The sequence below is a fragment of the Ptychodera flava genome, chromosome 9 (assembly GCF_041260155.1).
Source record: "Ptychodera flava strain L36383 chromosome 9, AS_Pfla_20210202, whole genome shotgun sequence".
Taxonomy (NCBI): Eukaryota; Metazoa; Hemichordata; class Enteropneusta; family Ptychoderidae; genus Ptychodera; species Ptychodera flava.
The window spans coordinates 18,379,698-18,402,608 of NC_091936.1; the positions used below are offsets into that span (position 1 = coordinate 18,379,698).

The 22,911-nt window shown below is 37.4% G+C and overlaps 2 protein-coding genes across 2 annotated transcripts; both read left to right on the forward strand.

Annotated features, from left to right (window-relative positions):
* Positions 1-6,996: 6,996 nt before the first annotated feature.
* Positions 6,997-20,377, forward strand: LOC139140232 (uncharacterized). Its single transcript, XM_070709330.1, has 5 exons — positions 6,997-8,485; positions 10,919-11,231; positions 13,974-14,159; positions 18,698-18,989; positions 19,718-20,377. Exons 1-5 carry the CDS (start codon positions 8,448-8,450, stop codon positions 19,729-19,731), a joined length of 843 nt encoding a protein of 280 aa, XP_070565431.1. The 5' UTR covers positions 6,997-8,447; the 3' UTR covers positions 19,732-20,377.
* On the forward strand, positions 7,613-8,422 carry LOC139141193 (uncharacterized). The gene has a single exon (XM_070710817.1). It carries the CDS (start codon positions 7,613-7,615, stop codon positions 8,420-8,422), a length of 810 nt encoding a protein of 269 aa, XP_070566918.1.
* Positions 20,378-22,911: the final 2,534 nt, after the last annotated feature.

Genomic DNA, 22,911 nt, shown 5'->3' on the forward strand with positions numbered 1-22,911 from the left:
TTATTTGGTGGCACTTGGGGAGTATTTTTGCGGGGGGGAGGTCAGGAGGGGAGTGTCCCCCCCTCCTGCTGTTGGAGCTTTTGAAAAATAGAGATAAAAATGGTGTTATATGGTGTTATTTTGTGGCACTTTGGGAGCATTTTTTCGGATTACACATCTTCCTCTGAAACATGGTCTTCTTGCTCCTCAGTAGCTTCCTATAATTTTGAAAATTGACTATTTTGGTTTCCTGGCTTCCCTTTCTACTGCGTGGTGAAATGCCTACATTCACCCACCAAACATCATGCATATCTCATGATTTACAATTGATTTTGACAAGCTGAGAAGCTAAAATAAGCTAAATAATATAGTTTAATTTGCATATTTGTGTTTTAGAGCAATTGTTGCCCTTTTGATCAAAACATCTATTTCTCTGTAGCAGCATGTCCAAATTGATTGGATGTATATAGATGTGTTGAAATTTCAATATTTGTCTTTTTAGGGCAATTTATGCCATTCATGGTCAAAAATCTGTATTCTCTGAAAGGGCTTGTCCAATTTCTTTGAAATTTGCTACACAAAAACGATTATTCATGCAGATTTATTCAGTATTTGCTATCGAGAAACTTTCAAAGTTCAACCTTTGTGCGTTTTTGTGTTGGGATTTGTTGGATAGATGGCATTCTACGTAGTGTATTGTTGAATGTTAAAACATGTGTTGCTGTTGTTTTTTGAGGCTGTTTTTTGAGAAAAAGAATTGAAAATGCCTTTTAAAAGCAAAATAATACATAATGACTTGATATGTTGTTTATCATCATTATTGACGTGTTTCTACTTGTTCACCCATTCTTGCATTCATCATTGCAATAAAATGCTGTGAAAAAAAATGAAACTGATGTGGCCTGCATCTGTTTACCTGATCTTAAAAGGCAAATACAACTTTCTGTCTTGACAACCATACCATAGTTTCAATGTTTTACCTAGTGTACCTGCTTGGTTTGTACGCAGGAAACAAGTAGAAAACAGGCTCTATAATTTCATAATTTTCAAGTGATCAGAATACAAAAGTCCTGAAAAGATAAGATAATCACAACTTCCAGTATAAGGGATACAGTCACTCTAAATGTATAATTAAAATTAAAAATGTGCCGGGAGGATGTACTAAAAAATACAGAAAGTTGCTTTCTGTCGGTAAAATCTAAAAAAAATTCAAAATTTTAAAGACTTTTGCAGATTTTTTTTTACGCCTTTGTCTTCTTATTTATTTTTTTTTATTTTGCAAACTAGTTTGAAGATTTTTTTTTTCCTAACTTTCTGCTCTGAAATTTTTTTTTTTCTGTTTTTGACCACCCCCCCTCCCAAGATCTAATGGTTCGTCCCTTATACAACCAATGATACAGTCACCATCGCAGAATTACGGACAGTGTTAGATGTAAAGGAATCATGAATGCAACCTTTCGATAATACAACCAATGATACAGTCGACCATCGCAGAATTACGGACAGTGTTAGATGTAAAGGAATCATGAACGCGAGTTCAGAGAAGAAATCGAAGCCAACCACACGACCTGACATATGCTAATGAGAGCTGCGTCATCCGCTTTGCCTGTGCAAACTCGCGTCGACGCTTCATCGCGCCGAACATTTGATACAGCGAACGGAGGAGCGATTTCCTGCCAACTGTACTACATGTACTAATATCCTATTGTGTCTTGACAAAGTCATAAATGCAAGTAAATACCCAGAGATTGACAGTGAACTCCGTGACTACGGTATCAAGGCACTTGAAACTTCATCGATCATCTTGGATCAGACTACGTAAACCGTGAGCACTCACGGCAACGCGTTTAGAAACGACTTCAGACAAGCGAAGTTTACGCTGAAACTCGGAGTCATGTCGTTTGCTAATTCAAGAATATGCGGAAAGGTTTCCTGCAGTTCGACAATTGACATGTATTGCAGTAGTAATTCCTGTATCCTTGGTTGCATGCGAAAAGGGCTTCAGCTGCTAAAACAGGAGCCCGTAGTAGATTTTCCGACGGCAATGTAGATAATTTGATGTTGCTCTCAATGGAAGGGCCGTGTGTTGCCGATTTCCCGTACGGCAGAGCAAGGGAGATATTTGCCTCGAGGGCTCGCAGAAACCCTTGGAATTCTTAGATGTTGAATGTTATTGACATGATACTCAGAATTCAACATTAACACAATTATCAGTAGTTTACAGCTACTAAACATTCCAAACAATGTAAACAGCGGGGACTGTGTCATCTTTCGATGACTGTTGGTATTGATTCTTTTTCTAACAATGCAACGTTTCCCGAGAAATTATGGTCTTGGACGCTATAAATACCGTGCATTTCCACTTGATTGGAGCCTCGACAATAGCGGCCAAGAAATACCAGCACGGGATCAGCAACGCGGCAGAAGTCCTCATGAAGTTAAAATGCACAGAGTAACTCATTCTTTTCATGGAGGAAATCTACATGCTGTCTCCATGTTCTTATTATATTGCAACCACTTGCTTTGTTTAGCTATAAAAGATCAGGTACTTAAATTTGTGACGTTGGTTGGAAACAAAAGATATGTAGCACACCTCGCGGACAGATACTCCAAATCAAAAGTCGCGCTTTTATAACATTGCGGCTCCATTATCCACAAAGCAATGTATCATCAGTCACATTGCGAAGGCGTCGCTATCATCACTCGGCTAAATCCTTAACAAAAAGAGGTTCAATAGCTCAGTTGTTACAGTTTTTCTGATTGCGACTCCTCCAAACGCTGTAGAGTTCATATATCTCTCGCACATATGCATACTTGGTATCATACACAGATTCAATCATTGCAATGAAAACGCCGCTAGACTGAGTTGCACGTCACGGCCGTCACAAAATGCAGAATCGGTCCCGATGCATGATGAATAAAGGCAGAGTTGAACTTTACTCCACTGAAATAGCAGGCATCATGGGCCAGTGGCTAGAGCAGTGGACGCACGATCACAGGATGGTTAGTTCGAGCCCGGCATGGTCATGGTGTTGTGGCCTTGAGCAAGGCACTTTATTCCTCATTGCTTTTCCCCACCCAGGACTGATGGGTACCTGGAAGGACAGTGGTTGTAATGTGTGCGTTAACTCTGCTGCGCTGATTGGCTTCACATGTGAGCTGTTGTTTGCTCTCCAGGGAGTTGAGTGGTATCAAATTAGGTCCAGTGATAGTAATAGTAATTGTATTATTATTATATATTGTATTATTGTTATATTATGAAATGACCTCACTCATTCCTTCATTGATAACTCTACATATGACATGGCAGAGAATCCATAACAGGTGTAAAAGACAAAAGGTAGCATGAAAATTACTCATTGAGTAACTCGGACGCTCATTAAAAGTGTAAATAAAATAAATAAATAAATAAATTATAATAAAAATGATCAACCAGGGTGCAAAACTAATATTTTGTCATGTGTCAAACGTTTTTTGCAAAACGAATCCCAATGTATGAGGTGTGGGCGAAAGCATGTGTCAGAGGCAACCCTCCCAATATTTTTATAAGAAAGGTTTGATATTGAAACTTTAAATATGTATAGTAAAATAAATGTGCCATCTTAAATATATCTTATTTTGATACAGGTAAACCATGAACTAAAAGTAGCTTTGGTCAAGTATTATAAACATTTTCATTTAAATAGGTCAATGCATGATGCATAACATAAGCCGTGTCTCATAAGTGAATACTTCCAAATTTTGAGTAAACTTAGGGACTGGTCAGTTTCTTCGGCCTGGGGGGAGGCGGTGGATTCATGGGGGGTCACCCTGTTTTTGACTTTGGTGATAGGGGGGTCACCATGTTTTTGAAATGCCCAATGGGGGGGGTCAGTGTGTTTTTGAATTTCGACACAGGCTCATCATTGCCTAAAATGCATCGTGTCAGCCACAAATTTCATCATTCAGTTGCATTTTCGGCGCGCCCTTCGGGCGCGTAACTTTAATAATCAGACATATTTTCAGCACGCCCAACTTTAACATATCAGGCATATATATATCAGAGATATCTGTACGTTCAATATTTTTCAGCATGCTCTTCGAGCACATTACTTAATATATCAGACATTTTTCAGCATGCCCTTCCTGTGCATGACTTTAATATACAAGACAAATATATCAGAGGTATCAGGATGTTTCATATTTTCTCCGCGCCCTTTGGACGCCATACTTTAATAAATCAGAGATCTATGCCAGAGATATCTTGATGTTTGCTAAGTGAAAGTGTACCATTATGAAATCTGCATTTCATATGAAAAGCATGACAAATTCCTGATACTTTTCTGTTCTCTCTATGAGAATTCAGTATGAGAAAGCAACATGCACAAATAATTCACAATATATATATATATATATATATATATATATATATATATATATATATATATATATATATATATATATATATATACTTATTTTAGAGATAGAAAAATGACAAGATATCTTTCGTTGTCATTGATGCAACTGTTTTCCTTTGTGTCTCAGGTTTTCTGTAGAATGATGGTTTTTTATGACCAAAATAACAGTTAAAAAGGCAGTTTTTGTCATTATTAGCTGTGCTTTTATGGTTTCAATGTTACAAGAAAGGTCATCTCAGACACTGCACACATCAGATTTAGCTAAAATCCTCTCTATGGCTCCTCAGGAGATTTAATTGGATGGCAGGCAAGTCTTAACACCTTCAAAATTTTGATTTACTGCTTTTTCCTCTTTGATATTAATGATTGACATCCATTTCTGTTCAGGACATCTGGTTAAGCATAGAAAATGTGAAATACATTCACAACTCATTCAAAAATGTACTGTATTCAAACTTCAAGATTGACACTTTGAAATTCCTCTCTTACAACTGACATGTCAACAATTTCATTAAAACACAGAATGACTGTTAAAATATAAATGTATGTAAAATATAATATAATATATATATATATATATATATATATATATGTAAAATATAATATATCTATATATATATATATTATATAAATTTTTTTGTGTCCACCTTTTCTGTTACAGTTGTCGCGTGCAGGGGGGGGGTCACCCGTTTTCGAAATTTGGGATGGGGGGGTCACCCTGTTTTCAAAATTTGGAATAGGGGGGGGGGTTCAGCCACTTTTTGACGTCAGCAAAAAATAATCCACCGGCCCCCCAGGCGAAGAAACTGACCAGTCCCTTAGAATACAAATGAAGTATGCGTATGTGACAGTGTCTTTCAATTCGTTTGCACTGTTTATTTCGAAAAATAACATCAAGAGACGATTGCAGTAACTTTTACGGGGAACTTTTACATGTGAAGCCAGAGGCATCACTATTTACGTCACAGACCATTTCTTACCAGTAATAGATGTAAATAGTTAACTTAAGTCACCGTTGGGTACAGAAACTTTACTTGTGCGTAGGGTAAAGTTATTGAGAGATAAGAAGATACGGTGCGTTTTTCTAAGTCAAATGCTCGGCCTTAAGTAAGATCACACTTTGAGTACCAACCGTAAAATCAGTTTTTAGTCTGTATGGTCAGATGGCTCTCATGTGACAAAATATTGTCAACTCCCCCTGCAGGCAAGCAATACAAATGTTCTGTGATGTAGGGATATGTGAAACAAGAATTTACAAACCAAAACACTTGCCGCCAATCCCTGCGCAAACATGAGAACGAAACATAAAATAAATTGTTTACCCTTTTCACTCATGCAATAGATAGCACTTTTGCTCATATCACAGGGGATCGTGGATGCTCGATTTAAAAATAATCAAGAATGATGCTATTCAACCTAGTTATGTGTAGGAGCCTTGTTTTCTTGTTCTCTTCCCTAGCACTGTCAGTCATGATTGTTGTTGAAATTGTATGCAGTGCGCCCTCCTTTGGTGAACTTTTGGTACAAGATTTCTGCGTTGAACTCCATACTGTTGCTGGTCTTATACATCTAATGCGATTTACGAGGTGCTAGGTTGTATGCAAATGAGAATCTTATAAGGCTATCGTACAGCATGCCAAATATTCACCTAGGGAGGGTGCACTGGATCCTGCATACATAATTAACACTGCGAGACAAAAGAAGGAAAAATGGCTCGTACACAAAACTAGGATTAATGGCATTATTCATTATTGTCTTTTAATTGGCCATTCATGAGCACCTGTGTTGATATCATGATTAAGCACACCTCTAGTTTTTTCACACAGACTGCTTACGGACTGCTGCACCAGTTTTAAATTAAATTAACGGTGTTATGATAATACTAACTTTTTGTCTCCTCTGAGGGACCCATAGGCCTGGGATGGTAGGATAATTTATAAAAATCTTCCTTAATACACTGGAATGAACTTTCAGATTAAAATGATCTGATAAATATGTCTCGAATAACTCAAAATACTGATCAAATAAATCAGTAGAGGTGCGACCTTTGTCGACCGAAATCTCATTGAGAAATGACCTGATCTCTTAGTTAAATCAATCATCCGTCGCATATCTATATCAAACCCTTGAAAGTTGCAGCATATTCTTTACGCTGTGACATCCTGCGAAATAGTAGACTTTAACCTTATAACGAAAACAGTGTATCTGGTGTATGAATTGTAGTACTTCCTTACCATTTTCGTCAGACCCAGCGATGAAAACTATTCTAAACTCAGTACACAGTGCGAAATGGTCATCACACAGGGCTCCAGCAAAACAGGAGAAAGAACCAATCAGGAAGAGGGCCTTTCTGATCTATGATCAACCCTATGCATCTATTACATCTTAAACAAAATTCAAATCTATCTCTTCCATTATGAGGAAAATAAAGGTCTTGCGCTCTTTAAGGTATTAAAGAGAAAGAAAAAATGTCTGCAATACAATATCCCTAATTTGGTACTAAGAAAAAGAAACAAGGCAGGTTAAGAGTAAAGGCAGACTTTACTATATCATGCATAAATTGTATTTTTTTAATTTTTTTACTGCAACAACATGAAATGAAATGATTGTCAAATGTTAGCATTCATTTCAGTTTCATCGCAAAGCAAATTGATGGCAAAACTACACAAACTGGAGAAACTGTCAGAGACAGTCATGGAGCGTGGAAAAGAAGTCGAACAGGCGTCGATACAGCTGGCCTCATATACGGATGAAATTAAAGAAATAGTGAACATGACTAAAGAAGACGTCAGAAGTGTAGTAAACGACGTTTTCGATGAGGCACTGCAGAAGATGTTAGCGACAAGTCAGACAATCCAGGAGGAGGCAATCGAAGTCTCTTGTCGAGCCGAAACAATAGCAGAAAACTCGAAAGCCTGCATTAAACAATCAATATTCCGGACAAAATTGCCTCAAGAAGCAAATTTGTCAGAATCGGAAAGGTCCTCTGAACATATCGATCTTGCGTCTTGTCTCGAAGAAATTGAAAATGCCCGTAGGGAAGCTTTGGAAAAAAAGACTAAAATTGCAGACACAACAAGCCGCGTTCAGCTTGCACGTCTGCAGCCGCAATCGTTTAATCAATTAAATGAAGGCAACAGAGATCTTGATAAAGCCCTAAAGATAAGGAAGATCTCAAAGTCATCGTTGATAAGTTGAAAGGCCTCGATAAAAAGGCAAAGAATCAAATTAGAGCCATGGAGTCGAAACAGAAAGATATTATCAAAGCACTTGAAGAAAGGCTATTGAAAAGCATAGAAGAGGCAACAGTGCATCAAACTTTAACCGAACATAAACAGGCACTCCAGAAACTTTTAAATGAAATCAAGTGTCTTTTACCTCTTAACACTAAAGAACAAGTTTCTGACGAAGAACTTTCAGATCGATGTCCTGAAAGAATGGTTGCTGTCGAAAAATTATTGCACGAATGTACTGAAGAGATAAAGGGATACACATGCCTCAAGAAACGATTGCATGAAACTATTGGAAAAAGTAAATCGGTCAACCATCTTTATTTAAACCAACTTGAAGATATTGAGAGAGAATTTGACCATATTTTGACAACCTTGAAGTCTCTAACCGCAAAGTGTCAAGAGTCGATCACAACTTCCAAAGAAATACTTGAATGCTTACAACTTCAAAAGATGATTAAATGCTCTGAAAGCTTGCTAGTGGCTGCTGATAAGGTACTGGTTAATCTTGGTCAACTAAGTTCCGTAGACGATGAGATTGAAAGTGCAAAATCTGCTATACAAACATGCGGTCAGGACACTAAAGAAGTTCAGATGGCTATTGAAGACGTACGTGACATCATCGAAAGATTAAGTCAAGCTAAGAAAGATGCAAACGACTCAGAAGGATCTGTTAGGGAGAACAAAGAAAAGCTCTCAGCCACTCTGGGTATTGCGAAACCAAACGTTGGAGACATAGCAGAAACAAAAGATACCCTTGCCAGAAATTTGGAAATGCTTGAGCAGTTATGTGGTGGCATGCAAAAAAAACCGTAAGAGGTTATCCAGTGCATTAGATGACATGAGAAAGAAAAATACGGACGCTTTTCGAATGCGCATGTAGGTATTCTTACATCAAAGTAAACCTGTTGACCACTGGCCGATTAGTCTATCATACCCACGTAGAAAGTAGTTTTCCTTAATGACAATGTATAAACGGTGTATACAGCTTTCTTGCCGGGAATATAATATATATTTGTAATTAATACGACTTCGAGAGAAGTTGTTTCAGAACTGAGGCAGTCGCTTCCATAATAACAATTGTAAATTAAAATTTTGATGGTCGTTCTATCATATCTGATACAAAAAAAAAACTTATTTTAAAAAAAAACATACTTGACAAGCATTGATGACACAAGCAAATGAAATTTGATTGTACACATAACGAGTAGAGACAAAAGACGCTTTAACATGTTGTAATCATTTGATTAAGTGGAAAAGAAGCAATGGCTTATCAAAAGTTTATGGATGCATTTCTTATGCTAACTTTAGAAAACTCAAAGAATGCATTTTTAAGAAGCTTCATCGAAATTTGCGACACATAAACACAAATGTTTCGGAGAGCATTTGTTCACTGAAAGAATAGAAGTGGTCTAAAATGTGTATTAAGCAAATTTCATCGAACAAAAAAGTTTGGTCATCCCTATAGTGACTTTTAAACGAAAAATATATTATATACGTTCTTGACGAGCAATTTCAGACAAGATAGGCATAGTTGACGGGGATGACAAACGAAAGATGAGGACGCTGCCAGTTTGTCTTCAATCATATATAAAGTGGTCTGCTTGAAGCATTGGCATTACGCGAAGAAGACATAGCCTAAATTGAGGTGTTGCCAACACTGTATGATGTAATTATCAGCTGAACAGAAATTCAAGTTGATCACAGTGAAATCAACTCTGCCAAAGTTGAAACATTGTCTTACATTAGGTCAGACGTAGTCGAAATAACTACACCTGAAAGCAAGTGACAAGACTTGGACAGTGCTTGGACATGTGGTTGTGTTGTTTTGACAACACGTATGATCTCCTGCTAGACAATGTTTCGACTTTCGCAGAGTTTTTTTTTGTGATTGACTCATGTTACCGCTTAGCTTTAATTGCACCTGACAGTGTTGGTAAGGCCTCGATTTAGACAATATGTCTAGTTCGTCTAATGCCAATGCTTCAAAGCAACCACTGTATTATAGCCCAAACAAGGGATTATGTGCCTCATGATAGGTGACCATTAGCTGGACGTAGGGAGGGCTAATAGTCTCCTGCCTCGAGGGTACATAAGTCCTTGTTTGGGCTATAACGTTTTTATTACATGCCTCCCTTACATAGTTTTCACTCAATTTTTTTTTGTTTATATACAAATGACAATCATATGCGTTATTTCCATGTAAGGTAAAAATCTGTTGAAAGAAATGAAACTATTTTCATTATCTAACGGCGCATTGATACATTAAAATCACTGTTATGCGATTTATACAATTTTTTTGCGGATAAGTTTGTAAAAACAGTAATTCCTGTGTAAAACATGTAATTTATCATTTTTCAATCCTAAAATCGTCAAATCGAAAAAAGTTGCGATTCACTTTCAGTCAAATGATGACTATGCGGCCCGCGACGTAATCAACAAGCTATCATTGAATCCTATGGAGCGGGCGACGTTCGATATACCAGGCATGTACTAGTAATAAGATCAGTTCGTCATCCTGGACAGATGAACTAAAGAGTATGTAGTTAAATAATAACACATGAGAGCGAGGGCAAGATCACGATTTATTGCCTGCCCAAGGGATGGTGGTCATGATCGAAATATTGATGATGCCCGAGCCGTAGGTGATCTTGCCCTAGCTCTCATGTGTTATTATTTTTATTACACCGAACAAACTTCTTCGAGTACAGTTCGCCTTTCTGCATGAGTCCGGACCTCAGCGTAAAATGTTGTCAGTGCCAAGTCTAAGGTTGCCGCTGAAAGTTTGCCGATCTCCTCGGTGGCGTATCCAAATTTGTTGCTTGCATAGTCGCTGAACACAGAAATTGCATTCCTTGTTGCTATTTTCGTTCGTTTGCTGTTTACTTGCATCAAAATATCGTCTAACTGTGCCGGTGACAGCTCTGCATGACGTTTCGCAGCCATAGTTGCTGATTGCAAGTAGGCTTACAAGCGAACGACAATTTGTTACGCGCAGAAAGGTTGCGCAGTAAGTAAACTGACGTCATCCATGTAATATCAAATGCAGAGGGCATCATTAAGTTCGCAGAGGGCATCATCACTTTCGCAGAGGGCACCATCACGTTCATGTCACGTGAGTAGTGTTTTACCGATGGCAGTGCACGCTGAATGAGTGAGGTGTAATAATAGACATTAGCATGCAGATGACATTTAATATACTGATTAATAACACGAAAAAATGTTTTAAACACATGTCACATAGTTATCGAAAACTGTGTCACTCAATCTTGTAAGCTCAATTATTTGCTGTCTTTTCGTTGCTGTTCCCAGATTTCGACGAGATGACTCGGATGGACTTATATGTGTTGTAAGGGCGCCTGATGGTGTCTTAGATGACATTCAAATACAGTGCACTTTCGAGACAGAGGGTATTACGACCAAGCCGCATCAGTTTACATGTAGCGATGCCATAACTCTCAAACCTAAAGGTAAAAAGCTATCCAAAGACATACTGGTCGCAATACCATACGACAGCACGCAGAACAACAAATGTCGCGACATCATTGTTCAAGAAAAGGATGTAAACGGAAGACTCTCTCACCATCCGACTAACTCAACTTGGAAGACATTCAACAATTACCCTGTAAGTATCACTTTGTCTGAATGCAATGGTTCGATGTGTTTATGTTATGTCACGTCCAACACTTATGAACAAAGAGAAGTCAAACGATCTAAATCAATACTTTCCACAAAACTATATATATATATATATATATATATATATATATATATATATACAACAAAATCAGAGTTTGGATGGTCTCAACAAAACACAACTTATGGTTCTTACAGTGACAAGCTTTCTTCTACTTGTTCACAAGGCATCGGCAGGTCCAACTGATGAACATAATCCAAAGGTTAAATTCAACCAACGGGAAAGTACAGGTGTGAAAAAAGACAATAGGGTGTTTACGGAGTACAGTGTCATGAGCATATGACAAGAACAATAGTAAAACCAGATATGAACTGAAAATGGTCACGAGTTCAGTATGTTTTGCAGTGTGTGTAAATTTAAACTTTTACCACATGTTTGCCACATGACAGTGTTATGATCAACATCATGAACAATATTCACCACAAATTAATTTCAAAGGTCATTAAATATACAAAAACGTAATTAGCTGAAATAAAGATGCTAAATTTCTTTGACTGCTGTTATTTGGATTTCGAGCAGGAAAGAAAATTAAGTACAGTTTAAAACAAGTGAAAACACCTTAAGCAACTTTCAATAAAATCACTGTAGTTTAGCAATTCATCCACAGGACACTTGTTAATATTTCTCAGTATAGGCCAGATATCTGTCACCTTCATATATGTAGCAAGTGTAATTAGATCTGGTACAGTAATTTTGACTCATATAACTAATTACAAAAGGTCATTAAATATGCAAACAGGCCGCTTATCCACACGGTTAAACGTTTCACAGAGTAAGATATCTGTCGGATCAATATCTGTAGCAGCTTGGTAAAATAGTTTTGAGTCAAATTACTCATTACAAAAATTCATGACATATGCAAATGAAACATTTCTTAATGTGACACTGCTCAGCGCTTCACAGTACAATAAAATATCTACCACATCAATATCTATAGCAACTTTCATCAAATTTCGTCAAAATCGTTATTTTTAATTTCATTGGTATATTTCTATTTTAATATATGCAAATGAACCATGAATGAAGTTGACACTTCCAAATGTTTCACAGAACAGTCAACATCTATAACAGGTTTCATCGAATTTGGTGCTGTAATTTCAGAAGTATTTTACTAATTACAAAATTTATTATATATGCAAAGAACATCTATGAACTTGGCACTGCTAATTGCTTCAGAGAACAATCAAATATCTCTCTGATCAATATCTGTGGCACGTTTCATTAACTTTCGCACACTACTATTATAGGAGTTAAATCACTAGTTATAAAACATCATTTAACATGCGAATGACATGTTTATTAACATGAGATTGCTCAGTCATTCATGGAACAATTTGATATCTATCAGATTAACATCTGTATCACGTTTCATCAATTAATGCTGTAATTTCAGAATCATATCGCTAATTACAAAGTTCATGAAATATGCAAATGAACCATAAATTAATTTGAACACTGCTCAGAACTTCACGCTACGATTAGATATTTATCAGATCAATATCTGTAGCAGGTTTCACAAAATTTGGTGCCGTAATTTCAGAGTTATATAACTAATTACAAAGTTCATTAAATATGCAAATGAACCCTTAATTAACTTCACACTACTAAATGCTTCACAGCACAGTCAGATATCTGTCGGATCAGTATCCGCAGCAGATTTCATCAAATTTTGTGCAGTTATTTCGGTGTTATATGACTAATTACAAAACTTCATTAACTATGCAAATGGGCCTTTTACACTTGACCTTGACTTGGGCCTTGACACTGCTCAATGCTTCTCAGTACAATGATATGTCTGTCAGATCGATATTTTTAGCAGATATCATCAAATTTGGTGTAGGAATTTCGGAGTTATATCACTAGTTACAAAAGTTCCTTAAATATACAAATGAGCAGATAATTGACATGACTCTAACAGTAACATCGTAATGTTGTGAGATTGTCATCAGCGAAACGTTTTGTACAATGTTGTGCAGTATTTCTTGATATTGTCGACACTGTCATTATTATCTCCATAGGAAACCATTATATGAAAAAATGATGTTTCTTAACCTCATTATATCCAAGCCACACTGACCAAAATCTGATCAGTTCTTGCCGTTAGGATATGGTACCTTGAATCCGTTCAGGCGTTTTTGAGTTGTAAACACACGGCTTTTTCATATAAAATTAGCATACATTAAGCGTCCATGCCAGATAACATGGGGTTGCTCGAGTATAAGCCCCTCCCCTAGTTTTGCCGTCGTTTTGTGTTGCCGAACCGGGGGCTTATACTCGGACGAGTACGGTAATAAGTTCGATTTGAGGTCGTAGATTACACCATAAATGTTGGTTTCAGGTTTTTTCAGTCTTGCAAATCATTCGGTAATGTCACATCAGTAGAAGTATCTTATACATTATAACCTCGTTTCTAGGGAATCCATAATGCATGACGTACTTACCGCGGAATGACAAAAGAGTAAAATTTAGATGTAATTCCTCGAACATAACAAACCTGATTCGTTAATATATGGTAGGTGATTCTAAAATAATGGAAAGTCCCTCCTGTATAGTCATACATACTGGAGAAAATGTCAAGAAGGTTGGTATCCAGTTAGATAACATACAGGGCACAATAAATGACGGTTCAGAATATGTCAAAGTTGGCTTAGTTTTAATTTTTGTTACTAGGATATGGTATTTGTGGAGATTCAGGTGAAAACTCTGTCAACCTTTGTTGTCCTGTCACAACTCAAACAAGCTCGATATACTATTGACAATGAGGGTGGCAACATCACATTACCAGTGGACGACCACCAAGTTGAAGTCGAGTATCCACGTGGTACTATACATCGAGATGTTGAGGTGTCTCTCGAGGTAAGTTGTGAATCCATATAATTAGCCATGTGATTTTAGACCTTCGGTCGATGCATTCGTCAAGGTACATTTTACTATAGAAATAACGGGCGACGCGCTGACCATTAACGTTTATTTATGGGCAAGGGCCCATAAATAAACGTTAATGGTCAGTGCGGAGTCTGTTAATTTCAATTATATTATCAACGAACCCCGAAAAACCGTCAAAATTTACGAAAATTTCCCGTGCGAACGACAATGGAGCCCCAGAACCTGTCAGTGAGTAGTGCGCGCGCAGCTAAAATTTTGCAAATCCAGAGATATTTTTGAAAAATGGGTCTAAAACCACAAGTGTTCCATTTTAATTTGTGGTTGATTATGATCTTTGTACAAATCACGATTTTACGTTTTAGCCGTAAAGTTACTATATATATTTATTTATTATATTATTTCTATATATATATTACTATATTTATTGCGACAGGCAGGGCATGGTAATATAATTTATTACCATGCCCTGCCCGTCTCAGTTTGATTGGTCGAGCTGAACCAAGTGACTGACCAAAAATATACAGTAATGGTTGTTAGCATGCCCGTGAATATGAATAATAAGATTAAGAACTAAAATTATCGTATCTTTAAAGCTGAAACGTAAAACATAATCAATCACAAAATAAAATGGAGCACTTGTGGGCCAAGTTGAGATACTTTTTTTTCTGAAAACATTCCGGATTTGCCAAATTTTACAGCGCGCGACAGTGCGTCGCGTATTGCACAGTTCTGGGGCCAGTTGTCTTTCGCTTGGAAAATGTTCGCAAATTTTGACGGTTTTCTTGGGTTCGTTGATAATTTAATGGATATAACAGACTCCTCCCTGACCATTAACGTATATTTACGGGCGCGGGCTCATAAGGAGAGCCAAAATTAACGGGCTCGGCAAGCCTCGGCCGTTAATTTTTCGCTTACGTCTCGCGCTTGCCCATAAATAAACGTTAATGGTCAGCGCGTCGTCCGTTATTTCTATATCATATAACCGTTATTGTTGTGAATGAAGTAGACATATGTTAAGAACTTATAAACATGTTTATTGCAATGAATATTCTCAAATTGAAACCCAAGCTGTATAGCAGCATAGAACCACTCTACAGAAGGGACATAGAAAACCATTTACAACAATATTTCTCACAAAACGAACAGCGCAAACTAGACAGGGAAATATGAACATGTTTACGTATTGGGAGGCGGCATTGAAATACCATTTTTACCCACCATCAAGTCCGCCAGGAACGTAATAGATTATGACTACACCAGATGTGAACTGAATGTGCTTACGCGTTTTACAACAGGTTCATTAATAGTAGGACGCTTCACAGAACAATCAGATATCTGTTGTATCATTATATGTAGCAGGTTTCATCAACTTTCGCACAGTACTCTCAGAGTAAAATCACTAATTACAACACTTAATTTAATATGCAAATGAGCTGTTTATTAACCTGACACTGCTCAATGCTTCATAGGACAATTAGATATTTATCAGATCAATATATGTAGCAGGTTTCACCAAATTTGGTGCTGTAATTTTAGAGTTACATACCTAATTACAAAGTCCATTAAATATGTAAATGAACCCTTAATTAACTTCACACTACTAAATGCTTTACAACACAGTCAGATGTCTGTCAGATCAGTAGCTGCAGCATATTTCATCAAATCTGGTGCATTAATTTCGGAGTTATATGACTAATTCCAAACTTCATAAAATATGCAAATGAGCTATTTATTAATTTGACACTGCCCCATGCTTCGTAGTATAATTATATATTTATCAGATCAATATCTGTAGCAGGTTTCACCGAATTGAGTGCCGTAATTTCAGAGTTATATACCTAATTACAAAGTTCATTAAATATGCAAATGAACCCTTCATTAACTTCACACTACTAAATGCTTTACACCACAGTTAGATATCTGTCGGATCAGTATCTGCAGCAGATTTCATCAAATTTGGTGCAGTTATTTCGGAGTTATATGACTAATTACAAAACTTAATAAAATATGCAAATGAGCTATTTATTAACTTGACACTGCCCAATGCTTCTAAGTACAATTAGATATATATATCTGATCAATATTTGTTGCATGTATCATCAAATTTGGTGCAGGAATTTCAGAGTTATTTCACTAATTACAAAAGTTCCTTAAATATGCAAATGAGCAGATAATTGACATGACACTCACATGTCGCAGTTACACGTATGAATCCGATTAGTCGCTCTGTAACTGTTCATTATCAGCGATCTAAGCGATCTCACGTTTACACGTCAATCAACAAGGTATAATTAGTTCGGGTCAAGCGTCCTCAGCGGTATTCACTGGACCAGAGAACAATCGCTAGCTCGCAATGGGTGCCTCGCAATGGCGGACACAAACATCGGACAGCTGTTGTCTACGTAGCCCTGCGTACGATGCTGTGTGTTTCCCCGGCGTTTTACTGATGTGGTGGGAGGCCGTACAACGCCGGGAACACACAGCATCGTATGCAGGGCTACTGTCTACGCTCTGTTTGTTTTCAATCACGGGGAGGGACTGTGTTTCAATCGACCGATCGAGATGCCTTCGGCGAAGACATTTACAAGAAGAAGAGAATTTTGATGGCCTCACTCCGCCTGATGTCGATATCCATTCCATAAAGATCGATGAGTCGCCGTTGAAGAAAACGAGCAAGTTTATGTTTCCCTTTCCTATGTCCGATCATGAATCCCGCACTGCACCCTTTTACGGTCGATATGGACAAACACACAAACAAAACACTATCGTACTCATTAAAATAAACTTCCCTACATCTATTCTAAACGAAACAAACACTATTGTAACACTAACAATTGGATAGTAACGTGGGGATCCTATTTCACACATATCCGAAACGAAACAAACACCAATGCAACACAAACTTTTGGATAGTAAGGTGAGGGCATACAAGAGTTGTTGTCGGACATTGTTTTGAAATGAGCTCACAACCGTTTGATTTTTGTCTTGACATTCTCCGCGGTTCTCTCGAATCCCGTCTCCCTGGCCTTTCCAGCGATGACTTCATAACTTGCCTATTCCTCGACCATGGACGTAAAAAAATCATACCTCAACCGTCCATCATATTGATGACGTTTTCGCCTCTCCAGATAGAAATGAGTATAGTTTGATTTCGTTCTGTGACCAATTGCTGCCTCGATCGCCCGAACTTCTTGCTCGAACAACGTCCATTGCGGTAGGCCTAATGACTGCAAGCCGAAGACAAGATATAGTTCGGGGTTTAGTTAGGTGTTCTGGTCACACGTGTAAATAGGCCATTGTTTAGTACGGAGCACCGAACCTGGACAAGCCCTCCGACACCGAATTAACTTAGTTCTTTGAGAATACCGCGACATTGGCACTATAGGCAATGACTGCACCAATGTTAGTAAGAGTCTAATATTAGACGAGTGGGAAGAGGCAGATGCCCGACACGCTGTTTTATCGGATAATATTCGATAAAATCGATAATATCGGCAAAAATCTAAGTTAGAGTCTAATATTAGACGAGTGGGGAAGGGGCAGATGCCCGACATGCTGTTTTATCGGATAATATCCGATAAAATCGATAATATCGTCTAAAATCTAAGTTAGAGTCTAATATTAGACGAGTGGGGAAGAGGCAAATGCCCGACATGCTGTTTTATCGGATAATATCCGATAAAATCGATAAGATTGTCTACCTTCAAAGTTAGAGTCTAATATTAGACGAGTGAGGAAGGGGCAGATGATCGACATGCTGTTTTATCGGATATTATCCGATAAAATCGATAATATAATCTAAAATCTAAGTTAGAGTCTAATATTAGAAGCAGATGGGTGGAAAATTCTAAAAACACTGTTTTATCGGATAATGTCGATAATATTATCCCTATTAGATCACTTTGGTCTCATGTTCCTGGAACTCTCTAACTTAGACATTTTAGGCGATATTATCCGATAATAAAAAAAAGCCTATGTCGCGCCTTCATGAGTGCTTTGTTAGTTCGGTGTTGTCTGGTCACACGTCCAACTGACACAGATTTAACTTTACTCAAGTGTCAACTCCGGAGTAACACGCACGTGTAAACCCACAACAGTAACATCATAATGTTCTGAGATTGTCATCTGTGAAAAGTTTCATGAAATTTTGTGCAGTATTTCTTGATATATGTCGACACTGTCATTACTGTCTCCATAGGGAAACCATTATATGAAAAAAAGATATTGCATAACTTCATTAATATGCAAGCCACACTAACCAAAATCTAATCAGTTCTTGCAAGTAGCATATGGTACCTGTCTATCAAATCTGACTTGAATCTGTTCGGGCGTTTTTGAGTTATCGTGTAAACAGACAGACAGACAGACAGACCAGACACACACACACACACACACACACGGACAGACAGATAGACATCGCTATGACATTAGCTCACGTGTGTGAACACGTGAGCTAAAATGTAGACAAAAGTAAAGTAAGTTAAAAAACCATTCCTCCAATTATATAGGTAGAGTCCTTGGAAGAAAACAGCTTTACACAGTTATGTGAAAGACGCACAGAATCCTGGGGCAGGAGCTTGGTGTCTGTGAGTCCCCTGATCTACACAAACTACGCCAAGAAACCGACTTTAAAGGGAAACTTTCGTGTTCGTTGCCCGTTGCTGAGTATTGCAAGCATTGGTGCCATTCGAATTGCAGGTCAGTTACAGGGTCAGTCCTGGCAGGATGTTCATGCCAGTTCGTCAAACCTAACACTGACCCTGAAGGTGTTCAAGTTGAACTTAGACGTCCACTTAACAAGTAAGTGTCTTGGGTATGGTATTTAACAGGTCATTGAATGAGTTTGCAGAAAAATAATAAAAAATTTTTACTGCGACCCGCCCAACAGCTGCATAGTTCATGAAGCACTCACGCGCACACATACTTCCCCACGCACTCGCTATCATACATCACTATCAAACTTTGTCATAGCAATGAATGCATAAAAGGTTTTTATTGCCACGCAGTAATTTTATTGGAATTCGTAACAGTCCGTTGTTAAATCGATTGGCTGTTTTGATACTCGTAAAGTCAGATGTACAAACAGCGAAATTAATAACAGATCCAATTGTACCTGGCTGGGGCGCAAACATAAACCGATTACAATAAGTGCAACTTTAAAAAAGACCCTTGACATGAGCGGAGCAATCAATCCCTTTTTCTTATCATTATTTTGTCAGTGATCATGAGCCCATTCAAGATATGTCTTTGTCTTATTGATGTCATGTATCAATAAGAAAGCGTGTGTTTAGTGTATGCTAGTTGTCATCATTTATAAAAAAAGTACGGATATTTCGACACATTTATTTCATTTACTTATGTAAATGTCGATGGAATGGATTTATTTTGTGAAATTTGTTTGAAATAGGCGCTTTGTTCTGAGATGAGGTTAACAAACTTTTAACTTTTCGCGCAAATTTTCGTGCAAAAATCAATACTCCAGAGGGATTTAAAATTTTACATATTTTAATTTACTTTTCCTTATCTAGACTCCTGTTTCTAAATACCCATCAAAATGTGGATACGTTGCTGCCGTCAAGAGTTGCTGACGACATTGAAAAGTGGACAGAAACTACCCTTGTCAACTTTATATTTTTCCATGAGAAGGGAGACAGACGTCAAATCGCTCTGCAGATTGTACCACAGGATAAATGTAAAAAAAGCCGTAGAAGATCTTCATAGAGATGGGTATTTTGCCCCTCCAGCACCTAGCAACGAATGCGAACTTAGGGAGAAACAAGAGGTCATAGTTAAACTGTCAGATAATTTAAAGTTCGACAGGAAAGTTCGTTTGACGTTCTACAGAGGCCGCTCAAACAGAGTTCAGTTCCGTATCAAAGGAGCTGATGAAGACGGAATTCGACTTAACATGGGAGGTGGTGCAATAGATGGAACTGTAGAATTTCACGTTAGAGATCCAGAATCTTCTACTCAAAAGGAGCTTGAGCGTCTACCAATTCGAATACCAGCGGTAAACACTTTTCCTTGTGTAATGTTTAGCACTTAAGATAGTATGTATCTCGTTGATTTTTGGGACACTCAATCTTTCGATAATTTTCTTTTCAGCTTGTTTTATGGGCTCATTTTGATGCCTATGGTGCAACTGAACTTTTCATCGGTTTATTCTGAGAAAATAAAACTATAACTTTTCCAGAGGTTAACACTCAGAAACATGGCGACACTCAATTTAAAATATCAGTAAATTTAATATCCAGTAAGTTTAGTCTTAGCTGCACATGGCAACCCTTGAATGTTATGCTCTTCTACGGTGGATTAAATAAGTCCTTTTGGGGTGTACTGGGGTAAAGGAACACCATGAAATTCCATCAAATTTGCAAAAACGCATATTTTTACTTGGAAAGCATTTAGGTTTATTGTTATATAATGAAGGGTTCAGGGTGGAGCTTCTCCTATGTAAACGCCAATCCTAATATGCAAGTCTGAATTCCGGAAATGTCTGCGCAAATGTGCTAGTCTGTGGACTAGAGGGTCCATCGGGCACCACCCACTTAAACCTACTGTATTGGTGTTTTTTCTGCTCATTGCAACTCTGTCCACAGCAGTACTATCCATCCAGAGTATAGAAATTCTGTAAATTCTCAATCAGATTAGAACTGACAACATACGGCAGCAAGTCACAAAGAAATTCACAAACAACATGACATTGTTATGTGGCTGATAAGGTTGGCAAAAGAAGCAAATAAGTAGGTTCGATATAAAAGTCAGTAAAAAAATGTAAATTAGACTTCTATTTGATAACATCGGACACTGTTAAGATTCAAATGTTTTACAATATGATATATTCTGTCACTATACACTCATATCTGTGTTGGTGCAAAACATTTACAAATCGTTTATTATGCTCTATCATTAACTAAGAAAGTTTTAGACCAATTAAATTTTAAAAAGCTAATAAGATTTATCTGCTGTAAGGCTGTAAAATATTTTAGGAAAGTAGATGCTATCATGTTACCGAAAACAGCCTTGAACAGCCATATCGTGGTTGACTGTTTTTGCCAGGCAAGAATACCTAACCCTTCGCCCTAATATTACACGCAGATACCCTTCAAGATGAAACAATGATCAATCTCAAACAAACCACTTATATTTTTTTATACAATAACGGAATTAAAACGTCACCCCCTTACAAAGCAAAGAAACATGTAAATTAATCCTCTAAATGTGTCACAATATATTGCCGTATGTTGTGGGTTCGAATCCGATTGAAAACTATCCGTATTTTCTACCCTGGGTTGGTAACACTGCTGGTGGACAGAATTGTCCCCGAGGTTATCGTTCGCCCAGTTAAAGCGATGAAATTCGTTTCTTCGCTTCGATAAAGTGTGTATGTGCGATGTATGATAGTGAGCATGCGTGCGTGAGTGCTTCACGAACTCTACAACGTGTTGAGCGGTCTCAGTCAGAAAAATGTAACAACTTAGCCGGCTATTGAACCACTCTTGTTTGGGAGTGGAGATTTAGCCGAGTGGTTCTGTCTCTTGCCTCTCAGCTAGGCGACTGATGCCGTATGTTGTGGGTTCGAATCCCATTGAAAAATATCCGTATATTACTCAACAACAAGGAACCCGTAATCATCGTAACGCAGCTCCAGTAAGAACTTACCGAATGACCAAAATATTCTGATTCAGTTCAAAAACTTTTCTAGATATGACGCCTTCTCTCATCAGGAGGACTTATCATTTTATAAATAAAGGAAAGTGTGAATTTTCCAATATTATCAATTTTCCGGCGTCTACCCATGCTTTTTTTCATCAAGAATCCTGTATGTAATCCCTACCCCTGTCCTCGGTTTGCTATATAAGTCATGACGTCATTACACGCAAGAAAAAGTGAATTTCAAAATATCAAATATTAACATTATTTTTGTTCGTCACATAATACTCAATAAAGGGAACCCTTAAGTTTAAGTAAGGTCTGTTTTGCTTTATTACCTGTATTACAATGAAATCACAATTTTAGATGGTATTGCCGGCATAAATGTACATAATGAGATAATTCGTTTGTCAATGACATGAAGATTTTCTTCGAACTATTACTATTCTTACAAGAAAGAGCATTGTTTCAGTACTTATAATGTGTTTGTTTTTTATTGTATTTTATACTTGTTAACTTTATTGAGAAGGAGATATGGTACTCATATTTAATATTTAGAGTATTAAACACAGTAAAAATTTACTCCAGGGTGCACTGCCTCCAAAAATATTAAACATCTTTTTGCTTGTACAGCAGATTGTAAAGGCCATCAAAAATGCACAGGTATTTACGCTTACGTGGCGATGCATAATGGGCCGCTCCAGCCCATGGATTATGCATTTTTCTATCTCCATTCTAGTAAATGAATTAAAATTATAATCATCATTCCTCATTGTGTACACTTCCCCAAAATATGAATTTTATTACTGCTTGCATAAAATTTAAACATCACTTTTATCGAAATTAAACTTGCTATATATTTTTTTATTACAGACGCCTGATTGGGGTAACAAAAAGAAAAGTAAGTTGAATTTCGTATAAGCATTGTGTTCAACACATGAATGGTTTTTAAAATAGATTAAAGGTCTTCGTTTGACACCGTATACGCTCAAACAAACTGTACTGATATGATTTTGTCATAACTGTTGTGATAATGCTTATGCGCTCATGTGTTACACGTTCGTGTACT